The 25849-nt window shown below is 36.7% G+C and overlaps 1 protein-coding gene across 2 annotated transcripts in view; it reads left to right on the top strand.

Moving 5' to 3' along the window:
* The window catches only part of MON2 (MON2 homolog, regulator of endosome-to-Golgi trafficking), a 68640-nt gene extending 43246 nt beyond the window's left edge, over window positions 1-25394 (top strand). The window contains exons 21-35 of one of the 2 annotated variants that reach the window (XM_060777539.2): window positions 1870-1980; window positions 2824-2999; window positions 3801-3963; window positions 6681-6974; window positions 7951-8149; window positions 10343-10971; window positions 12719-12862; window positions 13352-13369; window positions 13651-13779; window positions 15242-15432; window positions 17494-17554; window positions 18206-18329; window positions 20347-20554; window positions 22440-22522; window positions 23674-25394. In XM_060777539.2, coding sequence (XP_060633522.2) covers window positions 1870-1980; window positions 2824-2999; window positions 3801-3963; window positions 6681-6974; window positions 7951-8149; window positions 10343-10971; window positions 12719-12862; window positions 13352-13369; window positions 13651-13779; window positions 15242-15432; window positions 17494-17554; window positions 18206-18329; window positions 20347-20554; window positions 22440-22522; window positions 23674-23837 — 2694 coding nt within the window. In that variant the 3' untranslated portion in view covers window positions 23838-25394. The remainder of the gene's footprint in view (window positions 1-1869; window positions 1981-2823; window positions 3000-3800; window positions 3964-6680; window positions 6975-7950; window positions 8150-10342; window positions 10972-12718; window positions 12863-13351; window positions 13370-13650; window positions 13780-15241; window positions 15433-17493; window positions 17555-18205; window positions 18330-20346; window positions 20555-22439; window positions 22523-23673) is intronic. The other variant, XM_060777540.2, reaches the window with a different exon arrangement.
* The last annotated feature ends 455 nt before the right edge of the window (window positions 25395-25849 follow it).

The following is a 25849-nucleotide window of genomic DNA, read 5'->3' on the forward strand; positions in this document are numbered from 1 at the left end:
TGGAAAGCAATCATACTCAGCCACAATTGATAGCTATGATGATGAAATAGAAGTTATATCATACTGGGGGAAATTCTTGCATGGAACGAGGTTTCTATTTTTTTCCTATTGGTTACAACTACACATGCAAAACTATGAAAGAAAACTGAATAGAGAAGGAGTAGAATCTCCCAAAAGGAAAAAAAACCCCAAGTGATTCTGACTTCTGGATTGGGCAATTAAGGTCACCCTCAAAGAGTAGATTGCTCAGCTCCTCCTTAGGAGAGTGTGATATTAAATTTATTGTGAAGGTATAATCTCGGCTGGCCCGAGGTGTTATACACATTTTTTTTATTTTCCTGCTATATTGTGATTGTGATACAGAGGAACGTAACAGAAATGGATTGCTCCTGTGCCAAACCAAAAATGAGCTTTCAGGGCAAGTTACATTTTACTTCAGTTTCTAGGAGATTCTTACATCACTAATACAATTTTATTGTAATAGTACTACATATAGAAAACATTTAATTGTAATGGGATTATGCTTAGAGAACTGGAATTTGTCATAGTTTTTGTTATTGCACAGGAAATTGTTAATTTTAAGGTTGTTTATTCATATTGTTAACATTTGTGTTATCTTCTCTCCCTCCCCCCAAATTCTAGTTTTTAACTCTAAAAACTTCCTTGAAAGCCCAAGGAGAGGCTTTCTGCCCCAAACTGACCTTCCCCTTTTCTCTTTGCCTTTCTTTCAAATCAAAATCTAAACAAAAGAGCACACATACAGCATTACAAACCCCCTACGGGGCTTGGAATAATCAATTACGTAATTTCCAGAATCAAATTAATCCCATAAATATATATGGGGAGCAAGGGTAAGGCATTTAAGGCTTGTGGGCCTCATTTATACTCCCCAAACCCCTCTAGTGACCCCCAAAAGTTATTTTGCTACGTTCTGCATTGGGGGGGGGGGGTTCTTGATGGCTGGTAGAAGTAAACCAACATAATGTGGTAAAAATATGCTTCAAAAATGATTATGAAATTTCATAATGATTTTCTGGACATATTTTTACCACAAATATGTTGATTTACTTTTATCACTCATCTAGTACCCCCCCCCCCCCCCAATGCAGAGTGTGGTCTCAAGCGCAGTTGCCTATCTCCACTCTGGAGTGTTCTGGAGCTAGAGTGCTCAAGTTCTCTAAACTAGTATGTTCACATTTAGATACATTGTTAAATTATATTTTGAATTTGATTCTTCCCAGTACCTGATTATCTTCCATTCTTCTTAGCAACGGGTGCTACAAAGACACTGTCTTAATGCAAACTATTTATGGAGTAAAATCAGTGATATTGCAGTAATACATCTTGCTTGAACTGTCTTGGTTTTCATATTTTTCCTTTCTTCCTTCTCCCTTATTGCTTCCTCTCTTTTTTTATTCAGAAGGTAAGCTCATCCTATAAGTTTATTTTGCCTATTTACTATGTGAATTAATGTGTTATTCCTCAATTTTGCTGTTGAGAAATAATAAATCATACTACAAAACCAAACAAAAGATGAGTTTTGATATGTGCAGAATGATTATAATTAGTATATGTTTCATATTAGCCTATTAAATAATTAAAGATTACATGTCTTGGACCAATTTGTCCTCCTAAATTGTATGCTCCTAGTATACAATTCATATCTCAGTTGGTCTCGGATAATAAAAACAACAAATAACTTTGTGTGTTAAATAGAACACGGAAATTCCTACAAATACAACGAAGCAGTAAAATGCTATATGTATGTATCATACTGGTTTGAACTTACAATATGCAACTACATACACTGAATGTTGTTTTTATGCAAATCGGTAGTCTGTGTTGAATGAAATTATTTTGTATATTTAGGTTTGCCAGCATCCAAACTCACGGATGAGGGAATGGGGAGCAGAAGCTTTAACTTCTCTCATCAAAGCTGGGCTAACATTTAATCATGAACCCCCACTCTCTCAAAATCAGGTAACATAATATTTCAGAATGTAATTATACTGCTGAGGGAAGAATGATCCATGGAAATCAAAAGAATAATTGATACTTTCCCATAAGATCAGTTGAGGTTATGTTCCACATTTCTATTTACTACTGATTTCATTGAATATATAGATTTGAATGTTTTCTTAAAACACCGCATTTTTATGTGATTGACTGCTTGTTGGACTAAATAATGTTATATTTCTGCATATATCAAAGGTAAATCTCATGGAATCTCTATAATAGTGCACCCCAAATTTGCTATTAAAATGTGGGATATTCAGTAGAGAGGAATGGCATTACATTCATTGTATTTAAAAATCTATGAGATGTATTTAAAGTCTGCTATATTTCATAGTAGATATTGTGACCCAGTATTCTGAAATAAATGTCTTCTTGCTGGTCATTAAAATTCAGCTATTTGTGGAATTGATTCATATGTTGTAGCCATACTAAATGTAGGATTCTGAAAACAATAGTCCAACCAAGTATATCTTCCAAGTTATGTATTAGATCAGCTCTTCCTCATCCATAAACAGACTATTAAAGATGACTCATGGATAAGTTAAGACATGTTTTTGGGTTGATTTTTCCATTAAAATTTCTACTTATGAATGGGTATATGCATTAGCTACTGGACAAGATCTATTGTCATTATCTGATGTTAGATATTGCCTGAATTCAGGCTATCTGGCAGCATTTTGCTTTCCACTATTAATGGTAATATTCAGTAGGCCTCATCTGTTCCAATAGGTTTATTACATTTGTTTAGGATCTCATTTTGTACCAAGATGCTTTCCTTTTCTAAATAAATGTTGCATTTTTCCCTAGAGACTTCAGTTGCTGCTACTGAACCCATTGAAAGAACTGTCCAACATTAATCATCCTGATATAAGACTTAAACAGCTAGAATGTGTGCTACAAATTTTGCAGAGCCAGGGTGACAGTCTAGGTCCTGGGTGGCCCTTAGTCCTTGGAGTCATGGGAGCAATCAGAAGTGATCAAGGGTATGTTTTGTGAAGCTAAGATTACATTGATTTTGCTCTTCATTGCTGCCTTTCATTCCAGTCTTCTGGTTAACTTTGTAACAGGATTCTGAATAGTTATTTGTTTTTTAATTATTACACCAAATATTGTGCCATATTATTCAAGATTAGGCGGGCTTTCTGGGGTTAAAAGACATGATTGTAGTTCACACATAACTTCTCCTGGCATAGTGCTTTCCAGATAAATTGGACAATAATTTTCATTATCCCCAGCCAGTGCATCCCATTAGAATTCTGACTAGGGATTGTGGAAATTCTTGTCCAGCACATTTGGTGAACATTTGGTTGAAGAATGCTGTTCTTACATGTAATATACAGTTTTCAGTCATCAGTTGATCTCCAGGTGTCATTTTCATCATCTGTAGGGTGTGTCAGAAACAAAAACTGAGGCCTCCTAAGGCTTAAGTGAATTTAGTGTACTACAAGGGGAGTTGACATCTGAGAAAATCATTATATTACAGTTGCTTTCTCAGTGCACATAAGCATTGTAGCCAGATTTTTAAAAAACTCATGAAAGAGGCATTCTTGTGTAGTCACACATTATATAGCTCTGTCAGTGTTTCCATATAGCTTTGTAATGGGGTGGCTTCAGGTAAAATTGACAGTTCTGTGTGGCTAGCAGCTAGAAATAAGGGATTTACAGATGCAGAACTACCATGTCATCTGTTCACTTGTTTAAGCAGAACCATGTGCCTCTGTTTTTATATTGATTCATAATTACTTGATAAAATTAGAATCAAGATATTTTGATTTTGTTAATAGGGAGTCTCTAATACGGACTGCATTCCAGTGCCTACAGTTGGTTGTGACCGACTTTTTGCCAACAATGCCATGTACTTGTCTACAGATCGTTGTAGATGTTGCTGGAAGTTTTGGCCTTCACAATCAAGAATTAAACATTAGCTTAACATCAATTGGTCTCTTGGTGAGTGTCTATAACTGTCATACTTTCACTTCTTAACATTTTAACAATATTTTTAGGAAGACATAGATTGAAATTACTATCTTCTGTTTGTATTATTATTTTTATATTTTATTATTATATCATAAAGAAATATTATTATATTATAAATAAATATTTATTTATATCTCCCCAAAGGGGACTCAAAGCAGCTTGACATAAAAGAATTAAGCTACAATTTAAAATATACAAACATGCATATATTAAAATAGAATTAAACAAAAGCAGCATTTAAAAACTCAGTTAAAATCCATGAGGGACAGTACTGAACCCTGTGGGACCCCACTAGACAATGGCTGTGGGTCAGTCAGGTGTCCCCTAGCAAAACCTGGGAACAATTCTCTAGAAATGACCAGAGCCACTGCAAATTTTGTTAGATTTTAGCTATTCTTGTAAGCCGCTCCAAGCCCCAGGGGAGTGGCGGCATATAAGTTTAAATAATAAATAAATAAAAAACAGTGCCTCCGAGCCCCATTCTTACATGGCATCCAAGAAGGATACCATGGTCTATGGTATTGAAGGCTACTGAAAGGTCCAGGAAAACCAACAGAGACACACTCCCTTGTCAAGTTCCCTACGCACATCAGTTTTGATTGCTGATTTTGTGTTGTCTTTCACTGTATTTTATATGTTGGAAGCTTCTTTACGTCCCTTTGTAAGGGAGAATGGTAGGATATAAATAAAGATTATTATTAAGATTATTATCTAGATGATCAGTTTCATCCAGAAATCCCTGGAGTTGGGAGGTCACCACACATTCCAAGACCTTGCTCAGAAAGGGGAGGCTGGACACTGGCCAATATTTGTCCATTATAGAGGGGTTCAGGGTTGGCTTTTTAAATATAGGTCTCACAACTGCCTTCTTAAGGCAAGCTGGAACTTTGCTTGTTCTATGGAGGCATGGACCACCACCTTCACCCACTCTGCCAGTCCCTCTCTGACCTTTTTGATCAGCCAGGAAGGGCAAGGATATAGAATGCATGTGGTAGCTCTCACTTCTCCAGTGATCCTGTCCACATTCTCAGGCTGCACCATCAAAAACATTTATTTCGGTCATTGACCAGCACAGGAAATAGTGTCACATTTCCATACAAACCTGGCATGTTTGGTACATTAAAAATATAAATATAACTACTAAAAACACAATATGGGTGAGAGAGCAGAAGGGGAAACAGGGTAAAAACATACAATGCCCAGATCCATCACAAAATTGTAGATTCAGGGAAGAAGATTACTGGACACACAGTTGACTTTTGGAACTAGTCATTCCCTGGCGGATTTTGTATGCTGCTGCACAGAACTTTGCGACATTGTAGGTTGTAGCTGAATTAGTATCTGCAAGTAGCAGGGAGGTATAAAATTGTCCTGAATGGCCTGGGTGCTTGTCTATAAGAGGTAAGATAAGCCTGGCACGGGTATCCCTGTAGAACATCTCAGGCTGCACAAATTGAAAAGTATCCATCAACATTAGACAAGCAGGAGCCAAAGTTACATCCTTTAGATCTGTGTCAAAAAACAACATCCAAGTTGGAATGCCTCTGAGCAACTTTATTCGCAAAATACCGTGCAAATTCTTCACATAAACCTGCCTAATGGTCAGGGATGTCTCCTTGAGGACCACTATATAGTAGCCCTCTGACCACTCGAAACAGATGAACAGTTCCTTGGAGATGCAATAGTAGCAGCAAGGAACGATTCCTCTGCTGCCTCCATTGCTGTTGAGTAGGCTTTCAAGTATGCTCTAGATCTATTTCAATCGGGTTTCAGGCCTGGCTATGGAACAAGTGTAATATGCAATTTGAGTATTGCTTTGCTTTAATTCACAATATTGAGTGTACATCTGGATCCGGTTTGTAGCCATCTGTAATGTACTGATCTGGGAGTTTTGTTTTACATGATTGCTTGATCAGGAAAACATTGTAACTAGCATGTTATCTGCATATACTTTTAATTTCTTTCTGCTGGAAATACAAAACAATATAGAAAAGCTATGTATTCATTAAGTGTGTTGTTTCTCCCTATAAAAGAGCAAGTAATATATAATGAAGCAAGCAACTAAAATAACATACCTCTTAAAAGCAATAATTAGAACCAGACAAGCTAAAATACATCAAGAAAATCATCCTGAGAGAATTTCAGTTTGATACTCAAGTAATTGTTGTTCTTTTCCTTCAAGTTGTTTCCAGTTTATGGAGACCCTAATGCAGAGGTGTTAAACTTTTGACCCTCCAGCAGTTTGGGACTCCAACTCCCAGAAGCCCTATCCCTAATGGTCAGGAATTCTGGGAGCTGAAGTCCAAAACACCTGGAGGGCCCCGTGTTTGATACCACTACCCTAAGGGAAACCTCCCAGAGAGGATTTCTAAGCAAGATTTGGTCCTTTGCTTGCCTCTGAGGCTTGAGAGAATAAGACTGGCCCAAGATCATCCATCAGATTTACATACACAAGCAGGAATTTAAACGCTGGTTTCCAGAGTTGTCCAGTTCTCAAACCACACTACATGGCATCTCTCACTCTAGCAATACCTACAGAAAATCATTTCCACAAAAAACATTATAATTCACTTTCAAAAACAATACTTAAACACAGTCTGTCATAAGTTTTAGTTGGATTTCTTCACTTGGATGAATTTTCTATGTGCTGTGTAATAATTTACAAAGAAATGTTCTTCATCTTGTAGTGGAATATTTCAGACTATTTCTTCCAAAGAGGTGAAATGATTGAAAAGGAATTGAACAAAGAGGAAGCAGTGCAACAGAAGCAAGCTGAAGAAAAGGGAATAACCCTGAACCGTCCTTTCCATCCAGCACCACCATTTGACTGCCTCTGGTTGTGTTTGTATGCCAAACTGGGGGAGCTTTGTGTAGATCCTCGGCCAGCAGTTAGAAAGAGCGCTGGGCAAACCTTATTCTCCACAATTGGCGCTCATGGAACATTACTTCAGCATTCAACATGGCACACAGTTATATGGAAGGTAACGTAGAGCAAATTAAGATTTTTTTTTACCATAGCATGTATTATCCTAGTTTTTAATATTTTCATCTTTAATGTGTTTTTGCAGATTTTTTTGTATTTTATGATGATCAGTTGTTATGTTCAGTTGTTGTTACTTTGTCGGTTAAGTTTAATTAGGGTTGTTATATGATTGAATGTATTTCTTTTGATATAATTGTATAGTTTTTTCCAGCAGTTAAATGTTTTGCTTTACATGTTGGAAATTTCCCTAAGTGGGGAGTTAGGGCAGTATACAAATAAAGTTTATTATTATTTCTTAATTATGTTTGTTGTAGGAATTGAAGATGCTTTTGTATGAGCTGCATTTTCAAGTAAATTATTTCATTCATTCTTCCTTAATATGATGCATTTCCTTTTAAGTCAGGAAATGCATCATAACATTCAGAGAATGGAGACTACCATAGATAACTGTGTTCTGATTCATAACGTTAAAGATGAGTGAATTCAATCTTTGGCTTTTACAGAAACATTGTGGAGAATGCGTACTTAAATACCAATAGAGCAGAAGAATTGCACAGCATTTTCCTTTCTTTGGATAAAACCTGAAGTTATTCTTTGACCAAGCCATCAGTTTACTCTTGTAGTCAGGACCTCTGTTCGACTATTAAGAGCCTTCATCCAATGTAAAATTTGATTAATGAAGCCAGAAGGTGCCACTATTAGATAATGTTTCTTATTATCTCATATTCATGAGTTTTATTTATAACACTTTTTTACACCTGTCATACTTTAATTTTTTTTAAAGCAAATCGGTATTATTGCCACATTCACTCTCTATTAATGGCAGTTAAATCGAAGGCTCATTTGAATAAATTGAAATCTTCCACATTCTTTATCTGAGAAAGCAAAATGTATCAATGTGTCAGTTTTTTGTGTCTGTGTTTAAACTTCTAGACATGACTAGAATACCAAGTTCTGATATTTGTATACTGTAGGTTCTCTTTCATTTGCTGGATCGAGTGCGGGAGTCTTCTACAACAGCTGATAAAGAAAAGATTGAGTCTGGTGGTGGTAATATCCTCATCCACCACTCAAGAGATACAGCAGAGAAACAGTGGGCTGAGACATGGGTCTTAACGTTGGCTGGAGTGGCTAGAATATTCAACACAAGGAGATATTTGTTGCAGTCCTTAGGTATAATGGATTATCATGTTTAAGATGGCCACTTGAGATTTTTTACTACTAAAAACTGGTCCTAGAGTTTTCTGTTGCCTTTCTCTTAAAAGATAATTGATAAAGATGGAAGTTTTGAGTATGAAAAACTTAGCTATCACAGTGAATGTATGTTGAATTACCCCACCCCACCAAATAAAATCTTGGTACCTTGGTTTTTAGGCCTGTTCTTGGCATTATTTGGTGTGCAGATTCTGAAAATTGTATTTAATATATAGGATCAGGTCTTGTTTCTTAGATATAGTTATCATAGTTTTCTATGGGCAAGCAGATGACATGGCATTTGTTCTGTATGTCAAAAACTAGAGCTGATGAGGAAAACGGATGTCTTTTGGAATCAGCAGGTCAAATATACTTAGAAACAGGTCTAACTTTTGAGACACCTAAATGCATGTGGGCCAGTGTTATTCTTTTTCCATCAGTCATTGCGGTGGAGCAATGGGTTAAACCCTTGTATCAACTGAACTGCTGACCGAAAGGTTGGCAGTTTGAATCTGGGGAGCAGAGTAAGCTCCTGTCTGTCAGCTCCAGCTTCCCATGCAGCAGGGACATGAGAAAAGCCTCCTACAGGATGGTAAAACATCCAGGCATTCCCAGGGCAACGTCCTTGCAGATGGCCAATTCTCTCACACCAGAAGCGACTTGCAGTTTCTCAAGTCACTCCTGACACCAAAAAAAGTAAACTTATGTAGGGTAATACAAAACAAACTTTGAGGGTGTGATAATTAGGAATTATCCTAGATATTCATGTGTAAGTCTAGAAATTTCATTTAAAAAACCGTCCAAAAATACTAGGCTGATTTGCCCACAGGTCAATTTACTTCAACTTATCTTTTGTCAAAAAGGAACCATCTTCTTCTCTGAGTAGAGTGGCAAAAGGCAAGAGTTTGTCTTAAAAGAATTTAAAACAAACACTATGGTGCCACTTTTGGCCTTTTTGAATGGCGTGGCAAGGAAATGACAGTGATGGCTGGCGCAATGCTAAAGCAGCATTGGTGCTTTCCTTTCTCCATAAAATAACCCTCAAATATCGGTGGTGTTGCGGATTGTACAAAAACGAGTCTATCAAAGACACCATAGCTTCACACAGTTGAAAGAGGAACCAAATTTAGGCAAAAATATGATAGCTGGGACTCTACGCATAGCTGGAACCCATACACTGGTTGCACAACGCACGTCAGAATTAATGAAGGGAAGTCCGCTTTGGACTGCTTCCAGCTGCTGGGGCTGCTTTTTTCGAATGGCGGAAATTGTGTTGGCGGCCAAGGAAGGTTTTTACAAGGCCCTAGTGTGAATGGAGTGGCAGGAACCAGATCCCCCCACCCCACCCCTATTTCCCCTCTTCTTGTGCTTTCCCCTGTCCACTTTCTGACAGTGGAGGAGCCAGGACCCCAGGAGGGCAGGACGTGTGAGCCGTAGACCCCCCCTCCTCCTCCCTCACAGTTGCGTCTCTCACTCGCTGCACTGTCTCGCATACGTGTTCCCTTCATGAATCCTGACCCGTGGTGTGCAACCAGCGTAGGGTCCCAGCTATCATTCTTTTGTCCAAAGTTACTCTTATTCAGCAGAGTCAAAAACATAAACTTGTAGCATTGCAACAAAAATAAATCCTACAGAGTAACAAACTTACATAGTCCTTGCATGCATCACAAAATGCAGTAAGCAAGGCTTCTCCAACTCCCAAAGGAGAGAGCAAGCATGTATCTTAAAACACACCCAGTTTTATTCCACCGGGTGTGACCCAAACTTAATGGCTTTAATTAAGCGCCTGCATGTACTGATCACTAGAATGAACTTTTTTCCTTAACATATATCTGCTCCAACCTTGGTGTCGATGATTTCAAAACTCATTCCGTTTTCAGTATACCTTGCCATATAGAAAATCGATAATTTTGGCCCCAAAACCTGCCGTTGACTTACACAGGACGTTGACTTATACATGAATGCATATGGTATTTATTTTTGTGCTTCAACCAATAACTCAGTTAATTGATTTCCAAAAAGTATTGTAAATTTGTTATGATGCGGTCACAATCATGGTGATGATGGCAATAGTGATAATGATTCCACTAGTTTAATGTTCTTTTTAAAAACACATTAACTCATATGGAATGCTAATGGAACTAATCCCTTATCTTTCTTTTTTCTTAATAGGAGATTTTTCTCAAGCTTGGGATGTTCTTCTTGATCACATTCAGTCAGCCGCACTCAGCAAAAACAATGAAGTTTCTCTGGCTGCTTTGAAGAGTTTTCAGGAAATCTTGCAAATTGTGTCTCCTGTTAGAGAAATGGAAAAACCTGACACACCACCTGCTATTAATGTACCTGTGCCTGTCCTCATAGGAACAGTGACTGCCACTGGTCTTGGAAGATCTTTTATGAGAACTGATTCTATAGGAGAAAGGATTGGAAGGTATAATGCAGCTGAGCCTCCTGCAGTGACAGATGAAATAGAAGACTTGGATCTCTGGTGGGCTGCCTGGAACAGCTGGTTTAGGATTGGCTCAGAGAGTACAAAGCCTCCAGTTGCCTGTGACAAAATGACCTTTATTCCCAGCCAGCCTTTTCTTACAGCTTTAATACAGATTTTTCCAGCCCTTTATCAGCACATCAAAACAGGCTTCAGCATGGATGATCTCCAAAAACTGGGTGTCATTCTACATGGTGCTATCTCTGTTCCAATCAGTTCAGATGCATCCCCTTTTATCCTTCCATCATACACAGAGGCAGTTCTGACAAGTTTGCAAGAAGCAGTTCTTACAGCTTTAGATGTTTTACAAAAGGTAACAGTGTAGTTTTTAAATACTGTACTTTCTGAAAGGTACTCAATGGACATCTTTTGAATAGTCCTCTATAATATGAATAAGTTAAATATTATTAAACACAATTAACTGAAATAATAATTCCATATGATAGTTGTTCCGCTTGTTGAAAGAGGGCCAGCTTCAAGCCTGCCTTTTCTACTGCATTGCAGTTAGATGGAAATCATGAAGTTGCTTCAAGTTTATAGAATATTACATTAGAGTAGTGTGATTTTATTTGAAACAAAATCCTAATGCTGATGGAGATATTATAGTGGGAACCATAAAGATCAGCTGTTATAGTAGGAATCACAGCATTAACGAATAACCTAAATTGCTCCACAGATTGTGAAAGGTGGACTTGGAAAGGTGGAAATTGCCAGAAAGTGGTGACAGGAGTAGCCCTCAAAGTCCTCCAGTGTGTGAACTTATAATAAAATGAATGTCCAACTGCCATCTTTATAAAAAAAAAAGAAGTGGCATATAACACACAGATTTATGCTTGGCACTGCATGACACGTCTATCTTACTTCTTTAACAAGGGTAAATGTAAAGGTTTCCCATTGACATTAAGTCTAGTCATGTCCAACTCTGGCAGGTGGTGCTCATTTCCATTTCTAAGCCAAAGAGCCAGCGTTGTCCATAGACACCTCTTAGGTGAGATGGCCAACATGATTGCATGGGGCTCCGTTACCTTCCCGCAGAAGCAGTACCTATTGATCTATTCACATTTGCATGTTTTCAAACTGCTAGATTGGCAGAAGCTGGGGCTAAAAGTGGGAGGGAGCTCACCCTGCTCCCAGGATTCGAATTGCCAACCTTTCGGTCTGCAAGATCAGGAGCTCAGTGGTTTAACCTGTTGTGCTACAAGGGTAGTTGGCTGTTAATTTTATTGTTTACTGTGGAAATATGTGACCCATTTTTACTTTAAAATTATGCAAATTCCCAAATGGGTAATGCCTCTTCTCAGTGCCATGTCACTGTTCAACATACCAGATTACTTCACAGTATATGCTATGTGTGCATTAGTACTGCTTGCTATGCCTTGCTTCATGTTTCACAAAATTACTGCTCAGACCATCTCTCTAAAACATCTTATGCTTTTGGCATTCTTAGAAGAAGAGAGAAATGGGTTTTTAAATCAACAAAGATTTCACAAGGATGAATTGTCAGGAATTCATTCCTTTATTTATTTCACATATGTTATCAGTGATTGAAAAGTGTGTGTTTTAAGAAAAACAAAATTCATTTTTGGTTGCTAAAATTCCTTTATTTGTTAATGTTTTGCTTTAAAAAAAACAAAAATAAAATTAATTTCTGCTTGTAAAAATTTCTGTAAATATATATATTTTAAAATAATTTAACTGGTTAAGAATGTAAAATTCTAATATTTACAATGTCATAAAAAGAGGGGAATAGTGGGGAGTGGGGGAATACTACTGCAAGTAAATAGAAATAGAAGAAGAAGAAAGAAGAAGAAAAAGTTTATATGTAAACCCTAATTTCTAGGGATCTGAGGAAGGAAAAAGGATAAAGGAAAAAGGAAAAATTGACTTCCAATCTTCTCTACCATGGTCTACATTGTCCTTTCTTGTTTCTTTGTATTATTTGCTCTCCCCCTTTAATGTTTTCCAATGGGTGACAATTTTTCTCCTTATTTTCAGTTTGGTTCTATTATCAATTTTATTTTTTCTTGTTAAATATATTTTTGATGTCTTGCTTTTTCTAGGCCATTTGTGTAGGTTCGGAAAGCATGCAGATCATGTATCCTGCCATCTTTGATCAGTTGTTAGCCTTTGTTGAATTTTCTTGTAAACCACCACAATATGGACAACTAGAAACTAAGAACATTGCAAATGCAAAATACAATCAGGTGAGATGTTATAACTGTTCTTAAAAAAGTACACTGGCTCCCAAATATAGCTTTGCATGAGTTATTTAAATACCACTTTTCTTCTTAACTTTGACAATATTTTTGTTATCAATGTAATGAAATGATCGAGGTGAATTCCTAATTCTTTCCTTTTTTCCCTTGTGACTTCATACTTCAGTGCCTTCATTCAAGTATTTTTTTTAAATGTATTTGTGATGCTGTCTGAAAAAATAAATATACATTAGTCTAACAAAGTTGCCTTAATCAACTTGCACTTCTTTTTGCGCATTAGGAAATCTCAAGTTTGGCTTTCTTTTCATTCTTTTTTTTAATGCAAATGAAACATGCTAGCATTGCTTTGAATGTGTTTGCAAAACTAACCATACTCAAACAGGAGGGTGTCATTAAAATTTTGATAGGCAATATATATTCACATGTATTAATTTTTCCTTATTCTGTTTATTATGCAACACAATGGAATCACAATAGATACAACTATTTGCACCGGTGAGTTAACATTCCTTACAGATTGTGCTTAGTGTTTTTGCTACAAAAATTGTAACATTTTCCTTTCTTGAAATCTACCTTTACACAATCACCCGCTCCTGTTTATAATATTACATTATATGCTGGGGTATGGGAGTTTCTTTTCATGGTTCCAAATTTTTTGTTCTTGTGGAATTCTTTGAAAATTTTGCATGCCACTTCAATAGGTCCATTACAGGATTGCTTTTCTTTCACACTGTGTGCTTTTTACAGGCAGTAATATTCCTCTGTTGTTTTTCTAGGCGGAATGGGTAGCATTGAATTATGTACCATTTGCTGAAAGATCCTTAGAAGTTGTTGTGGACCTGTACCAAAAAACAGCTTGTCACAAAGCTGTTGTAAATGAGAGGGTCCTTCAAAATATTATCAAGGTAAATATTTTTTTTTAGATTTTAATATGACCCTTTAAATTGAATTGCAGTAAGTCTAACGAGTCTGAGAGTGTGCATTATGGATTTTTCTGCAATATTTACAGTGAATCTCCTTTTATCCTAGCAATAGAGAAATGTGTTGTGAATTCTTATCCATAGCCATTAGGTTTGTGCACAGATCCATTTTAGCTGTTTGCCTTCAGTTTGTTCAGACACCTGTGCCAGCAAGGACGCCGTCACCATGTTTTGTTTTGGGTTTTGGGGGGGGGGGGGGGGGTTGACCAAGACTAGTCCTTGGCTGCTAGTCATGGCTACCTTCTTCTATTTGGGTTCACACGGAGAGGTTGCCGTGTGCTTGCACAGTGTTTCCCTATGAGCCCTGCTTGTTGAGCCAATCAGAACAGAAGAAAGTCATGACATGTCTTATGCAAGCTGTGTCTATCTAATGGGGCAACACCTCCATTTCTCAGTTGTGTACTGGCTCTAAGAGAGAGGTGCTTCAATCACTGTAAAGTCAGATTGCCTTGCCGCTCACAGCTTTAGCTTTTGGCTGGGCTCATTGAATCTAATTTTATTATTTGATTTTACTTGATTTCCCTAATGGCAAGGGCTCTGCCACCATGTTTTTATTTATTTATTTATTTTACCAAGGCTGGCCTAAGCTTGCCAGGCAGCCGAGAGAAAATCTCCAGCCCCTCCCTAGCTTTGAGGCTTGGGAAGGGGCGGGACTATGACTTAGGGAGGGAGAAGGGGTGGCCCATCGAAGATTTTGGGGGTTAATATTGGCCCTTTAGAAGGAACAGGTTGTGCAGGCTTTATCTAAAACAGGGGTCCTCAAAACTTTTTGAACAGAAGGCTGGTTCACAGTCCTTCAGGCTGTCCGGGGTCGGACTATAGTTCGAAAAAAACATGAATGAATTCCTATGCACACTGCAAAGGTAGTGCAAAAAAATGAAAGAACAATACAATATTTAAAATGAAGAACAATGTTAACCGACCTAAACTTACCAATATTTCAAAGATACATGTGTACCTACTTTTGATTGATGAGATAGTCAAGTTAATTAGAATTGTTGTTGTGTTCCTTCAAGTCATTTCAGACTTAGGGCAACTCTAAGTCTAAAGTTTAGGATGGGGCCAGTTAAATGACCTTGGAGGTTGCATCACGGCCACAGCCTTGGTCTGGGGATCCATACTCCAAAACAATAACTTTTCCTAGTTCTATCACCCTGTAATGATTGCATTTAATAGTGCAAAAACTAAGTGGTGGTTTTATGTTCCCAGGGATTACTTATTTGCTTTCATTCATGTTCTTCCTCCAGTTGTCTTTTTAACTAACACTTGAGTAGGATTTAACTTTTCAAAATTATAAAGCAGTTTGGAGGACTTGGTAACCTACCCATATTTTTTGCCATGTGATTCTCTCACAGGTTGGCTTACATAAGCATTATTATTTTTACAGACCTTGAGGATGCCACTTAGTCTGAAATATGCTTGCCCTTCAGAAAGTACATGGAAACTGGCTGTTTCTTCTCTTCTAAAAGTTCTATCCATTGGGCTTCCGGTTGCAAGACAGCATGCTTCCTCTGGAAAATTTGATAGTATGTGGCCAGAGTTGGCCAACACTTTTGAAAACTTTTTATTTACAAAAAGGTAAAGTTCAATTTCATATTTTGGAGGAATACAAATAGAATTTTTTAAAGTACACATTTAATTTTGTTATTTGTTTTCAGACCTTATATTTGAACGCTTTTACAGTGTTCTATATATTGTTCAGATAAAAATATCTAAAGATAAAAAGCTTGTTAGATCACTAAGTCTTGATTTATTAATTCTTGTTTCATTCTCAAGATTTAGAAAGGAATTAGATGATTCCATGACTAGAAAAATACTACATAAACAGAGAAGCAAATTTTTATATTTAGTGGTGTGTCTTAGCTTAGACAACATGATGTAGTGGTTTTGAGTGTTGGACTGCAACACTTGGAGGACCAGATTTGAATCCTTGTTCAAATGTGGATACTCAATTAGTGATCTTGAACTAATCACAGTCCCTCAGCCTTGGAGAAAGACGGTGAGAAACCAACTCTGTATAAATATTTTCAAGAAACCCTTATGGTAGGGTCACCACAAGCCAGATTTGAATTGCAGCACGTAACAGCAAGAACAAAAGTCATGTTGTTGCTGTTTGTAACATGGAGAAACATTCAGGCTCGTATCAGTGTACATTACACTGATATCCCTTAGAAGACTGATGAATAATTTTATTGATATATCTTTAGTGAGCTGGTGAATATATTATCAACAAATAAGGTTAGTTTAACACAATTATATTCCCTCATACAGTGGATCCTAATATTTTGAGTAGCCCTGATGTGATTTTAGTTTGAGTAGCACTATAAAACATAAAGGCCAAAAAGTCTGATTTCTGGGTTTTGTTGACTCACTCATCATGGCATGAAGTCAAAAGTATGTTCAGTCAGATTATTACTAAGTGTGTAGTGACCATAAAAATCAATTATTTCTACCTATTTCTAACAAGCTTGTTTTTTCTGAATATGGGCACTTGAAGTTTTCAGAACAATCATCTGAAACTGCTGTTGCAAACATATGTACTATGCCCATTGAATACAAGAGTAGCAGAGTGTTTGTATAATGAAACTCCAACAAGCAGCATTTAGGTGGTAGTATTTCTTTTATATCTTTTAACCAATTATTCCACTGTTTCTGCAAGCTCACAAAAATTTAATAAGTACCTTTAGGATAATAGGTAGTTCATGGTCTTTATCTAAATTGTTATGTTAGGAGAAACTCTGTACTTGACCTTTCAGAAAACATCTGAAGGCTCTCTGCAAACTTTGAACAGCTGAATATTTGTGTCAAGAGGGAAAAGAAACCCTCCATAATAATAGTACTCAATTAGGCTATATCAATTGGCATACAGATATGTGCTTCTCCTTGTATAAGTACAACAGAAATCTGCACTGGAAATAACTAGTTTAGTAGATTTGGAGGGGGTAAGCTTAAAATCAAACCGGGAAGTATGAAAAGATGTTTCAGTTATAAATGACTTTGTTTAGTGTGTCTCTTTCTTATTTATTTTAACTGTGTGGTTCACTCTATGATCTGGACATTTCTAGAATCTAAGCCCCATGTCTTATTTGTAAACTAAGTTATATTAACTACTTGCAGGGGCTATAAAAACATTTGGTAATCTAAAAGTATGAATTATACACTGGGAATTTCAATATTGGGCCAATGGGAGTACTCTGAGCTCTTTTGCACATTACAGTAAGTCAAGACTTCAAAATGAATTTTCTTATAATGGGAAAGCAACGTTATTTCCAGCCTTCTCAATTGCTGACCTTTCAGTACATAGTTTGTTTTACATGATGTCTGAAACAACAGCAGCTAATGTTCTTCTAGTTTGTTCTCCCATTAAAATGTTCTATTTTATGATAAAAAATTGTTTGTTTTTTCTGAGAACTACCCAGAAAATTGTATTTTTATTTGAGATGTCACAGTAAATGTGTTTGTTTTGCCATTTTTGCTGCAGTCAGGATAGAGCTTGCATGTTGGCTCACCATCAACAAGCCACATTTCAGTTGATTTCCAGACTGCCATGATATAGATATATATATCCAACCATTGTGTCCCTCAGTGACTCTTCAAATTATCCTTTCTATGTTTATATTGGGTTCTTCTTTTTTTCAGTTCACCTCCAGATAATCTTTCTATCCAAGAATTTCAAAGAAATGAAAGCATTGATGTTGAAGTGAGTATGCTTTTCCTATCAAGCGTCTGCAAAGATTTGTTAGCATAATGATCCATAATCATATCAGTCAATCAGAACATAATTATTTATTATGAATAATATAGTATTCCCAAGTAATTCAATGTTTATTGATAAATAATATAAATAATCATTGTGACTGTTAAGTATGTGCATCAGTGCAGAATTAATAATGCATCGTACTCTTTGTACCCGGTTTGCATAACATCTATTTTCAAACAGAACACATTCCCTAGATAATATCTCACAAAATCTTGCATCAAAAAACTCTTCATGAGTCTTGATGAAGTCATTGATGTAAAGTAGTCCATACTTGAATGAAAACACAGCAACAAATCTTAAATTTGAGCAGCCATTTATTTGTTTGTTTGTTTGCAATATTTATATTCCTCCTCACCCCAAAGGGTATTAAGGGCGGATCACAAACCACATATACTGCAAACATTCAATGCCATTATACACTGACAGGACAGGCATTGGCTTCTAGTGAAATAGCTTGTTCCTATAAGTATAAGTATATGAACATTTTACTGGCATTGGCCCTTAGTAACTTTAATCTAACTTTATAAAAATACCTAAATATTATGGATATGTCTGAATTTTCTGAATTCTGTATACATTTATCTATTTTAGGTGGTACAGCTCATCAGCACAGAAATACTTCCATATGCTAATTTTATTCCTAAGGAGTTTGTTGGTCAGATTATGACTATGCTCAATAGAGGCTCCATACATTCACAGTCTTCTTCATTTACAGGTATGTTAATTAAATGATACACTGTAGTTAAGAATCATAGAGAGGTAATCTTCCTACAGTAAATGTTAGGATATTAAGTGCCAGGGGCAGCAAATATATAATGAAGACATAAGCATTTGAAAATGTAATGCGTATACATAGCAGAAAGAAACCTAAATGACAAATCCCCTATGGATTGGGATGTCGGATAAAATTGCCTCTTGAGTACCCCAGAGCTATAAACCTGATATGCACTCACTGTTCAACAGGATTCTGAATAACTCTGTAGTTTGAAGTATCATCTGTGAATTTAATTCTTTAAATTGGCAAGCATATGCCATTATGAATATAGTTTTAACTAAACCAATTGTGGTCCCTTTTGTTTTATCATTCTCTTTTCTGAAGATGATAACAGTCAGTTGTTCAGGGAAAGTTAGCCATGGTTAAATCTTACTAAAATCATCAGGATAGGAGTTAATTATAGTTAACTTAACTCATTGATTTCAGAAGCTCTGTTGCATGGCTAATTTGCTTTGGACTGGTGCAGAACTCCAGCCAATATTTTAAAACAACTGTCTTGTACGGCTGGAATGTGCAGTATTCTCTATTACAGTGTTTCTCAACCTGGGGGTTGGGACCCCTGGTGGGGTTGTGATAGGGTTTCAGAGGGGTCATCAAGGACCACCAGAAAACATATATTTATGATGATCTTAGGAACCGCTTTGGCAGAGAAGGCTGAAGATCTCTCCACCTGTCCTCTTCCTTTTTGGAAACAGACAGCGAATCCTCACACCAAAAGCCCTCCACTGTGATTGGCTGGCCTTTCAGCTGATATCTCATCCAAGGGGAGGGCTGTTTCTGAGACTACAAGTGTGGAGGGGAGAGCAGGCGTGCTCGGTGCATGGCAGCATGGTGCAAATGTGTGGGCGAGGGAGAGCGTGCGAGGCTGGGAGGCTCACGGCAGTGAGTCTCTTCAAGGCATGGGGGTTCTGTGTGGAATGTTTGGCCCAATTCTGTCCTAAGTGAGATTCAGTATGCTCTTTGATTGTAAGTGAACTATAAATCCCAGCAACTACAACTCCTAAATGTCAAGATCTATTTTCCCCAAACTCTTCACATTTGGGCATATTAAGTATTTGTTCCAATTTGGTCCAGATCTATTATTGTTTGAGTCCATGGTGCTCTCTGGATGTAGGTGAACTACAACTCCAAAACTCAAGGTCAGTGCCCACCAAACCCTTCCAGTATTTTCTGTTAGTCATGGGAATTCAGTGTGCCAAGTTTGGTTCAATTCCATCATTGGTGTTCAGAATGCTCTTTGATTGTAGGTTAACTAAATCCCAGCAACTTGCAACTCCCAAATGACAAAATCAACCCCCTCCCCCCCAACCCCACCTGTCTTCAAATTTGGGCATATCAGGTATTTGTGCCAAATTTGGTCCAGTGAATGAAAATACATCCTGCATATCAGATATTTACATTACAGTTCATAACAGTAGTGAAATTACAGTTATGAAGTAGCAATGAAAATACTTTTATGGTTGGGGTCACCACAACATAAGGAACTGTGTTAAACGATTGCGACATTAGGAAGGTGACAAACACTGCTCTGTCAGCTATTTTGCTAAGCATACTGAACAGTTACATAGATTTACTCATCCGCAACTGTTCTCTTATTTATGAATAGTCATGAATGTGACAATATTGCCACTATCATAATCCCAAAACACAGCCTTCTTTGCCAGGCTCCATGAGGACCAAGAGCTTCACTCTACCAACAACAGGAGCATGGGCAGATGTGTTTCTGTCAGTTTTGGGGGGAAGTGAGGCCAGGAAAGATTCATATACTTAACTTATATATAGCTGATGAAAATATTGGCCATTTTTCCAATTTAAATATATTTCTGTACTGTCTTTAAGAAACATTGCTTTTGTAATCATTACTTTTCCTTGAATGCTTGGCTGCTCTTCCCAATAGTTCTTTTAAAAGTGAAATATTAGGATAAGGATGTTAAATGCTGTTATTTATTTATTTCAGAGGCAGAAATAGATATTCGTATGCGAGAGGAATTTTCCAAAATGTGTTTCGAAACATTGCTTCAGTTTTCATTCAGTAATAAAGTAACCACTCCTCAAGAAGGCTACATTTCACGAATGGCGCTTTCCGTTCTCTTAAAACGATCTCAAGATGTACTGTATCGTTACATAGAAGATGAAAGGCTGAGTGGCAAATGTCCCCTTCCACGGTGCGTGCGCCAGTTTTGCAGATACCTTGTTTTCAATTTGTGCCTTGAAAAGAATTATTGGATATGCACTGATCATTTGTATTACCTAATTCAATAGACTATCCTTCTGCAATGATGTTCCTATGAGTCAAAAGGAACCCCACTGCAAATGGCAGCAGTGCTGTTAGTAGGGTCTCCCTTGTCAGGGAGTCAGATTGAATATGCCAAACAGCTGCTGAGCAGCAGTAGTGGAATGAGATACTGATGGAGGATATCTCATAAACAATGAAAATTGCATCATAACTAACAAGTTACAACTTCGCAAAATAGGGCACAATTAACACCTTTTAAAATATCTTTCACCGTGAAATCCCTATGATGAGACAATCTAAAATAAACAAGAGATATTGCTAGAAGCTGAGCCTTCGAAGTCAGAAGGCATTGAACAAGCCACTTGGGTACAGCAGAGGACAGCTCTAGCAGCATTGTGGCTAATGACCCAACTGGAATCAAGCTGAACGGTTATTTAGCTGTTAACAAGTTCAGAGGTGAAAGGAAAGATTGAAATTGAGCAAAAAATATTACGGAAATATGAAATGTGGGAAGCATGAATCAGGAGAAGCTAGACATAGTACAACAAGAACAGAGAATGAGTTCACTAAATTGGACATTTTGAGTCAGACAGTTACATAGTTTTTTAATGAGGAATTACACTCTAAGAAGAGATGTGTGGCATTAATAGTAATGGGAGGTGTAGCAAAAATAGTCACAGGATATAATTCAAAGTCTTATCATATCTATGCAACATGGGAAAACCATCATTCAAACCATCATCCAAGTTTATGCTCCAATTATTGAAACAGAAGAAGATACTGAAAGATCATGTTTTGTGTTTAGGCAGAAGTTGATCAAATATTGTCTAATGGAGCACACCAAATTATCTCAGAAGAAAAACAGCCTGTGCGTTATAGATTATAGCAAAGGTTTTGATTGTGTAGATCATGAAAAACTGTGATTTGCTTTTAAAGAAATCAGTGTGCCACAGCATTTTATTGTCCTGATGTGTAACCTATGCTTCAGTATGGACGGAATTATGAGAAATTGAATGGTTTCTAATTGGCAAGATTACTCAGAGGAAGGAGGCATGAAGTTCTAGAAATCATATCTAAAATTTACAATATAGGCAGTCCCTAAGTTATGAACAAGATAGATTCTGTAGGTTTATTCTTGGATTGCACAGAGAAGCATTAACTCCCCTATGGTGTTTGTTTTGCTGTCTGTGTCACAATTCAGAAGATTTCACCTCATTGGCATGTTATAGGGGGGGAAATGGTGAGGAAGCTTCAGTGCAGACACCTTTTCCTCATAATAATGTTTTCAGGAGTGAATTTCCCTTCTTAGGGGTAGATTTCTCTCACTTCCTGTTGTGTCACCCCCATTCTTAACTATGAGTTGTTTGTAAGTCAGGTGTTTGTACCTTGGGGACTGTCTGTATGCATATGGCACCATAATGGTAGCAATAAATAGCAAAAACTTGGAACAATTTATTGAAGAAAATCAAGGAAGAAAGTGCAAAGGCAGGTTTACCATTGAACATTAAGAATACAAAAATAATGACCATAGGTGTCTTATGTAAAAATTTAAATAGAGGATTAAGACCTTGAAATAGTCTGAGGTTTTCTATACCTTGGCTTGGTCATTAATCAGAATAGAGACTGTAGTCAAGGAATCAAAAGAAGGCTGGGATTTCAAAGAGCAGTTATGTAGGAACTAATTATATGCTAAAATTAGAATTATCCATGTCATCATATTTCCAATTTCTATGTATGGTTGTGAAAGCTGTGCAAAAAGCTGATAGATTTGTAAAGCCATCAATTCACACCCTATTTTGTTCCATTCTTCATAGGCAACAAGTAACAGAAATAATATTTGTGTTGAAAGCTGTTAGTACCCTCATAGATTCTCTTAAAAAGACTCAACCAGAAAATGGTAAGTAAAACACATATAATAGCTGTACATGTAGTACATTACCATGTATGACAGTCTATTATAGTACCATACATTCTATGTATTACTTGGCCTAAAATACATCTATATGTATGTTTCTATGGAATAAAATGTTATTCTAGTATGGCTTTTGTAATACAAATTTTAAGACGCTTTTTGGTAAGATTTTTTTCACAAAACAACTTCTTTGTATGTTATGGCTCTTGCATTTGGTAGCTGGACATTTCAATGGGTAGTAGGCTTCCACATCTCACCTGTAATTGAGAGAGAGTGGGAGATTCAACGCCCCTATCTAAGGTACATGGAGGGAAATATCTTGACTCTTATATGTTCACTGTTGCTGAGAGGCTGGCAGGGCGAAATAACTATCCTGGAAGCTATACACCATTCACCAGCCTCACCGTTTGCAGAGCAGTAAGGAACCCCATGCCTCCACTACTACTGAATGCAGCTTTTGTACACTCTCTTAATTATCTTGGAAAAGGCAGTTCAACTAACAGTGGGACCTGGAAGACTGCTGTGACAAATAACCACTCAAAATTCAGTTACTTTTTGATAACATGAACAGTGTTTTATCTTCCTCAAGGTGAAAGGATCACCTTAGGACTTCATTAGTCACAGACTCTGCCTTCTTCAATTGTCAGAACCATAGTATTGATTGGCATTACAGAATCTAGTTACTAGAGAGTTATGATGTTCTCTGATACAACATTTGTGCACATACGCATGCAGATTGTGGAGACTCACATCCCTGAAATTCACTTTCATCAGGTTTCTGGGGAGACCACCAGTGTAATCCCACATAGAGCAAATTCAGCTCTTTGAACTATTTCTTCACACAAACATATATGATGGCCTCATGTGGAACAGGGAACCCTAAGTCATCTTCCTTCAAAACTAGTTCATGCATTGATAAATACTTTAGAAATTCCAGTGATTGACCATCCTGTCCATTCACAAAAGTTATTTCCTGTAATGCTGCTAGTTTGATTAATCCTCTTCTGACCAAACCAAGTCTGGGTATGAAATGACATCTAGTTAATCCCTAGCCATAGAGAATGACTTTACTATGTGAAGGGGTGACTTAAGAAATCAAACAAAAGAAATAATATATGTTGTACATTTTGTTACAGTTGATGCTAATACGTGGGCACAAGTTATTGCCTTGTACCCGACATTAGTAGAATGTATCACCTGCTCATCTTCAGAAGTCTGCTCTGCACTCAAAGAGGCTTTAGTTCCTTTTAAGGATTTCATGCACCCACCAGCATCCAAGGTACAGAATGGAGAGTCCTGACCAAATAATTTTTAAAAACTCTTTTGAAGAAAAATGCATCTATTAAAAGATAGTTTTGTTCTGATGTGAGACATCTTTAAGGAAATCTCATGTGACTTACACTTGGCAAGCAGTGTTGGCCGCCTTTAAACTGTACTAACCAGAAAGAACTCTGTGATTCGTATCACTTCAAGCTTGCATCTGAAATGTTTCTGGGTGAGCGACAGTGCAAGCCTTTGACTGACTGAGTGGAATCCATTTTAAAGTACAGTAACTTGAAGTGGTGATTGAAAAGTGGGCTTATGTACAGCTTGTTGTTGTGTGTATTAATGATGTAATTAAGAAGAAACTTTGATTCATCTGGATTTATTAAGCAGGTGTTTTGCACCAGTTTTTTCAAGTACAAAGTTGTACTAAAATTTTATGCAAGATGGTACTGTAACATTCCACATTATCTGTAACCAGCCTTTGTAAACAAAGGGAAGATGTACTTGCCTGTATAATAAATCATATAGTTTCTGTAAAAAAAAGTTGCATTTATTATTTAAAATTCTTTTTAAACATTGATAATGTTAAATGCTTGAAAATGTATTTATTATATGAATACTAAGTTGTATGCTTGCATTTTACTTAATATTTGCCTTCTTTGTTGGCAGATATGCTCATTCATATCTGATCATGCAACTGATTTCTTCCTCTTCTTTTTGGCATATTTGAATGTATCTTACTGTGGCCAATGAATAATAATGCTACTAACAGGTTGTATGAATAAAGATAGTGGCAAACAGTCTGTGAGCTGCCATTTTGAAATAAATAGGCAGAGATTGCTGTGTAGCACTCAAACACTACCATACCTCAGTTTGCTAAATATTTTATTGTAATCCTTTTTTATGTTTTGCTTTTTTTAAGCTTTCCATTTGAAACATAATATGTAATTGTTTTGTTTTGGCCCAAAATGGCATTGGTCACTATTTTTGAATTACAACTAAAGCAAGGTTATTTCAAATATCAGCAATATTTTACTTGTATTTCATGTCATTGTTTGAATAATCTTAAGTGCTTTGTTTTGTAATGTCTTTTTTGATCTGAAGAATAACTGTTCTACCCTCTGAATATAATATGTGTGTGATAAAAACCAAGAAATGTATTTTTGAAGATAGTTTAGAGATACAGTAAACTGTCATGAAACACAGTTGTTTGTTTCCCTTTACTATACCATGCAGCAAGTATTTTTTAAGACCTTGTCACTGCTGCAGAAATTTTGATAGCTAGCCACACTACTTAAGTTTTAATGATTTTATATTGGTAACAATGTTGACCAGATGCATATTTTTTCCTTCTAGGAGAAGGTAACAGATAAATAGTAACTTATCAGACAGATATCACATTTTACAGACTTGCAAGATGTCACTAAGATAAAGTAAATATCTCTTCCGGTTTTGCTTCCAAGCTGTATTGGCACCAGAGGTTTAAGCCATGGCCAAGTCCAAGAACCACACCACCCACAATCAGTCTCGCAAGTGGCACAGAAATGTTATTAAGAAACCCAGGTCAAATAGATATGAATCTCTAAAAGGGGTTGATCTATGTTCTTGAGGAACATGCGCTTTGCAAAGAAACACAACAAAAAAGGGCTGAAAAAAATGCCAACAATACTAAAAATGCCAAGTAACCAGCTCATCTTTGAACACCAAAAGGGACTGAGTTGCTAAGAATATGGATCAGCAGATTTTTCTCCTTCTCTTCATTTTTATTCCAAGCATTTTGTTTAAATAAAAGTGAAATGCACAAAAAGATAAAGTAAATATGTTCAGCAATACTACACATTTCATTAGCTACTCTTGCATGGTACAGACATGTGTCCTTTTATTCCTTCTTTCAAACTCTCCATGACAAGAATGACAGTTTATTGTACTTTGTTAACTTTCACCTTTTGCCTATTGAGACAATAGTAACAAAAAGGCAAAGTTGTATGCATAAAATATTTTTATTTATATATGCCTTAATTTAAAACTTTTTAATTTGAAAAAAAA

The sequence above is a fragment of the Anolis sagrei genome, chromosome 5 (genome assembly GCF_037176765.1).
Source record: "Anolis sagrei isolate rAnoSag1 chromosome 5, rAnoSag1.mat, whole genome shotgun sequence".
NCBI classification, from domain to species: Eukaryota; Metazoa; Chordata; class Lepidosauria; order Squamata; family Dactyloidae; genus Anolis; species Anolis sagrei.